At 47.4% G+C, this 5,091-nt stretch overlaps 1 protein-coding gene across 2 annotated transcripts; it reads left to right on the top strand.

Moving 5' to 3' along the window:
* Positions 1 to 659: 659 nt before the first annotated feature.
* On the top strand, positions 660 to 3,020 carry LOC139158735 (tigger transposable element-derived protein 1-like). 2 transcript variants are annotated; one of them, XM_070736065.1, is made up of 2 exons: positions 660 to 1,164; positions 1,635 to 3,020. In XM_070736065.1, the coding sequence occupies exons 1-2, from the start codon at positions 756 to 758 to the stop codon at positions 2,996 to 2,998; spliced, it is 1,773 nt and encodes a 590-aa protein (XP_070592166.1). In that variant the 5' UTR covers positions 660 to 755; the 3' UTR covers positions 2,999 to 3,020. The 2 variants fall into 2 exon arrangements, with proteins under 2 accessions (XP_070592166.1, XP_070592165.1); XM_070736064.1 differs by having other exon boundaries at positions 1,629 to 3,020.
* The last annotated feature ends 2,071 nt before the right edge of the window (positions 3,021 to 5,091 follow it).

Below are 5,091 nucleotides of genomic sequence, written 5' to 3'. Positions count from 1 at the left end.
AACCTATTGCCAAGCATCTGAATTTTGATCACATGATCATGGGGGCTGCTGCAAGTGTGAAAAACACTTATGACCTTTGCAGCAGCTTTTTTTCAATGCCATAATAACTTTGAATGGTCACTAAACAAAATTGAGGACTAGCTATAATGACCGTTGTTTTTATTGATTATTGTTTGCTGTCCAATGTTTATTCTGTGAGATGAATAGCCATTTAGTATTTTTTGGAGTATAAGATGCACCTTTTTAAAAACATAGAAGATTGACGGCAGAAAAAGACCTCATGGTCCATCTAGTCTGTCCTTATACTATTTCCTGTATTTTATCTTAGAATGGATATATGTTTATCCTAGGCATGTTTAAGCTCAGTTACTGTGGATTTACCAACCACGTCTGCTGGAAGTTTGTTCCAAGGATCTACTACTCTTTCAGTAAAATAATCTTTCCCCCAACTAACCTCAGATTGTGCCCCCTTGTTCTTGGGTTCACTTTCCTATTAAAAACACTTCCCTCCTAACCCTTTGATATACAGTGGTCCCTCGATTTACGCGTTCTCGATTAGCACGAAACGCTGCAACGCGGTTTTTCAAAAAATATTAATTAAAAAATAAGTCCGTGTTTTTTTCCCTACACCACGGTTTTTCCCGCCCGATGACGTCATACTGATTGCTGATTGGCCAAAATCTCGACCAATCGTTGCAAACGCAAAAAAAAGCTTTGCAACTGAACTTTTGGAACTTGTTCAGACTTGTTGGAAGATGCCTCCTAAACGTTGTGCACGGAGTGCTGGCGGCGACGCTAAAAAGACCAGGAGGATACTCACAATTAAAGAGAAAATTGACATTTTGGACATGCTGAAAGAGGGACGCTCTTATGCAGATGTTGGTCGGCAGTATGGGATCAACGAATCGAGTGTGCGAACCATTCGTGACGACGAGAAAAAGATAAGGCAAAGTTCTCTGATGGCATTCAACAAGGCTGCAAAAAGAATGGTGACGCCTAGAAACAAACGGCTTATGAAGATGGAAGCTGCTTTGTCCCTGTGGGTACAAGACTGCCGCAAAAAGAGCATTGCTTTGGATACCAACACTATAAGAACCAAGGCACAACAATTGTACAACCGTCTTGAAGACACAGAAGAAGGCGATGCAGATGAGGGAAACGCAGGTAAGGGCTGGGGTTTTTTATTCTGTCATTAGATACTGTATTTAAGTGTTTTTTAAGGAAGGAGCAGGGAAGGAGGGAAGGAGGGAGGGAGAGGAGGGAAGGAGGGAGGGAAGGAGGGAAGGAGGGAGGGAGAGAAGGGAAGGAGGGAAGGAGGGAGGGAAGGAGGGAAGGAGGGAGGGAGGGAAGGAGGGAAGGAGGGAGGGAGAGAAGGGAAGGAGGGAGGGAGGGAAGGAGGGAAGGAGGGAGGGAGAGAAGGAGGGAAGGAGGGAGGGAGAGAAGAGAAGGAGGGAAGGAGGGAGGGAGGGAGAGAAGAGAGGGAGGGAAGGAGGGAGGGAGGGAGAGAAGAGAGGGAGGGAGGGAAGGAGGGAGGGAAGGAAGGAAGGAGGGAAGGAGGTGGGCATTTACTCTTTATGCTTTCATTCAAGTCACTTCTCTCTCCCTTTCCTGTCATTCTGCAGCCTCAGCCTCAGCCTCAGCCTCAGCCCCAGCCACATTCACAGCAAGCAAAGGGTGGTTTGAGAAATTTCAACGGCGCTATGGCCTGAAGAGTGTGTCATTGCACGGAGAAGCTGCCTCAGCAGATACAGGTGCAGCAGAAAACTTTGTCCAGCGCACGTTTAAAGACCTAATTGCAGAAGGGGGCTACCTTCCAGAACAGGTGTTCAACATGGACGAAACAGGCCTGTTCTGGAAGAGGATGCCTTCAAGGACTTTCTTGATGCAAGATGAAGCCAAAGCCCCTGGCTTTAAGGCCATGAAAGATCGAGTGACTTTGATCATGTGTGGGAATGCAGCAGGCTTTTTGCTGAAGCCAGGGCTAATTTATAAGTCACAAAATCCAAGAGCCCTCAAGAACAGAAATAAGAATGCATTGCCAGTGTACTGGATGCATAATGCTAAAGCATGGATTACAAAACCCCTCACGCGGGACTGGTTTCATCACTGCTTCATCCCACAGGTGGAGGTGTATTTGGCTCGCAAAGGAATCGATTTCAAAGTGCTTCTCCTAATGGACAATGCTGGCGGCCATGATCACCTGGACCATGAACATGATGGGGTGCAAGTTGAATTCTTGCCACCAAACACCACATCGCTTATCCAGCCGATGGATCAAGGTATTATCCGTGCATTTAAGGCACTGTACACGCGCAATTCTCTTGGAAGCATCGTGGAAGCAATGGATGCTGATGACAACTTCACATTGAAGGCCTACTGGCGTCAGTACACAATTGCATCTTGTCTGAAGAACATTCAGAATGCCTTGACGGATATGAAGACACAGACAATGAATGCCTGCTGGAGGAAATTGTGGCCAGAAGTGGTGCATGATTACAAGGGATTTGCTCCCGAAGAAATCCAAGATGCTGCAGTCCAGACCTCTGTGAAGCTGGCACAGGCACTGGGTGGAGAAGGCTTCGTTGACATGACACCAGAGGAAGTCAATGGTTTGCTTGATGAGCATGGCCTACCGCTGACAGACAAAGATCTGGAGGAGCTGACCAGGTCAGCGAGTGAAGAAGAGGAGGAAGCGGAAGCTGAACAAGCTGAGGAAGAAGAAGATGTTGGCCTAACGCTTGAGCGGCTTGCAGAACTGAACAGAGCTACTTCAAATGTACAACGCATGGTGGAACTTTGGGATCCCAACATGACTCGCTCTATACAGTTTAACGCCTCCCTTGACAACATCTTTGCACCATACAGATCCATGTTAGCCCAGAAAAATAAACGGCGCCAACAACTGCCCATGACCATGTTTGTCACAAAAACCAAGAGGTCTGTCACACCATCACCTGCAGCGTCCATTGTAGAAATGGTGATAGAAGAAGATCCCTAGTTACTGTATCCCAGTTATGCTAACCCCCACCCCACCCCAAAAAATGTAAATAAATATGTTATTGTTCATAACTTAAGAGTCTTATTCAATGTGTACAGTAATGGTAATTAAGGGGATGGGAAATGGTAATTTATGGGTTAAAAGTGTTGGGACTGAGTGGCACACAGTCTGTACAGAAGAATGAATGAATGAATGACTGAGTGAATGAATGAAATTCAAACACAGGTGAGGGCTGGGGGGTTTTATTCTGTCATTACACAGTACAGTACAGTACAGTTACAGTTTAAGTGCTTTTTGAGAAAGGAGGGAGAGAAGGGAGGGAAGGAGGGAGGGAGAGAAGGGAAGGAGGGAAGGAGGGAAGGAGGGAGGGAGAGAAGGGAAGGAGGGAGGGAGGGAGAGAAGGGAAGGAGGGAAGGAAGGAGGGAAGGAAGGAGGGAGGGAGAGAAGAGAAGGAGGGAAGGAAGGAGGGAGGGAGGGAGAGAAGGGAAGGAGGGAGGGAGAGAAGGGAGGGAGGGAGAGAAGAGAAGGAGGGAAGGAGAGAAGGGAGGGAGGGAGAGAAGAGAAGGAGGGAAGGAGGGAGGGAGAGAAGAGAAGGAGGGAAGGAGGGAGGGAGGGAGGGTTGCCATTGCCGCCAGCGCTGCCCCAAGAAAGCCGGTGAGAGGAAGGAGAGAAGGGAAGGAGGGAGGGTTGCCATTGCCGCCAGCGCTGCCCCAAGAAAGCCGGTGAGCGGGGCGAATCGGGCGGGCGGGGGGTAGCGGCAAGGAGCCCGGAAAAATCACCATTGCATTGCCAGCCTCCGAATTTGCGTCGCTCCACCTTCTGCGCATGTGCAGCCAGGGCGCACATGCGCAGAAGGTGTTTTTACTTCCGCATCCAGTATAACGCGGAAATCGGTTAGCGCGGGAGGTCTTGGAACGTAACCCCCGCGCTAACCGAGGGATCACTGTATTTAAATGTTTCGATCACGTCCCCCCCTTTTCCTTCTGTCCTCCAGACTATACAGATTGAGTTCATGAAGTCTTTCCTGATACGTTTTATGCTTAAGACCTTCCACTATTTTTGTAGCCCGTCTTTGGACCCGTTCAATTTTATCAGTGTCTTTTTGTAGGTGAGGTCTCCATATTTCAAATGTGGTCTCACCAACGCTCTATGCAGCGGGATCACAATCTCTCTCTTTATCCCCAAAAAGAGGGTGAAAATATGGGTATGTCTTATAAACTGAATGTAGCCCCATCCAGCCATCCCCCTTTTGGCCTCTGCCTCCCAACGTAAATTTTGGGCTCACTTGTGGTTGTAAGTCAAGGGCTGCCTGCATTATTACTAACAAGGTCAGATAAACAATTGTTGGTGATGAATTCCACAGATTAGGAAGAGTCAGGAGATAAATGTCCCAAAGCAGAGGTGAGCTCTCTGAAAGCACAGCTGAAAAGGAATCATGTGAAACCTGAGATGGAAGTTGAGATGGTGACAAAAGTAGAGAAGATTGATCTGATAATCCATCATTGAAACTAAGCCCAGAGAAGAAGCATGGCTGTCAGACTTGATCGCAATGCTTTTTTGCCAATATGGAGCCAGAGTAGGCGTGGCCTGCATGTAATGCATCCGGGTCATGGGTCGCCATTTTGACAACCCCGAGATACCAAGTCTAAAGTCTTCTATTATTATGAGTAGAAAATTAGTGGATTCTAAAACACATTGCTACCAGTTTGTGCATGTGTGATGCTTCTGCTCATGTGCAGAACTTTCCCGGGTGGGTGGGCAAAGCCTCCCATTGCTGCCACTACCGGTTCGCAGAACCAGGCCGAAGCGGGAACAACCCAGTGCTGGAGTAGAAGAAGTGGGGGAGAAAAAACCTGGGGAGACCAACTAGAGAGACAGGACAGAAAAATTAAATCCTATGCAGCTGGTGAGGAATCAATATGAGTATTAAAGTCCAACAAATCAGTGCAAGATAGCTTGGGAAAAGAGATTCAGAGTCCTGTTGAAAACTCATCCAAAAATAATTGTAAATTGGGCCCAGGAGGAGGATAAATAGAAGCTACCTTGCAAGAATTAATACATATGATTCTGTTTCCCTATTCTCTGTTTGGATG

This window comes from Erythrolamprus reginae, chromosome 2, assembly GCF_031021105.1.
Source record: "Erythrolamprus reginae isolate rEryReg1 chromosome 2, rEryReg1.hap1, whole genome shotgun sequence".
Classification (NCBI taxonomy): Eukaryota; Metazoa; Chordata; class Lepidosauria; order Squamata; family Dipsadidae; genus Erythrolamprus; species Erythrolamprus reginae.
Note: the sequence above shows the minus strand (reverse complement) of the source record. Positions and strands in the feature narration are given on the sequence as shown.

Bases quoted from the DNA above. Each gene is read 5' to 3' on its own strand.
- LOC139158735 (XM_070736064.1), top strand. From the start codon at position 756: ATGCCTCCTAAACGTTGTGCACGGAGTGCTGGCGGCGACGCTAAAAAG. The intron at 1,165-1,628 runs GTAAGGGCTGGG...CTGCAGCCTCAG, and splicing joins TGCAGATGAGGGAAACGCAG to CCTCAGCCTCAGCCTCAGCC.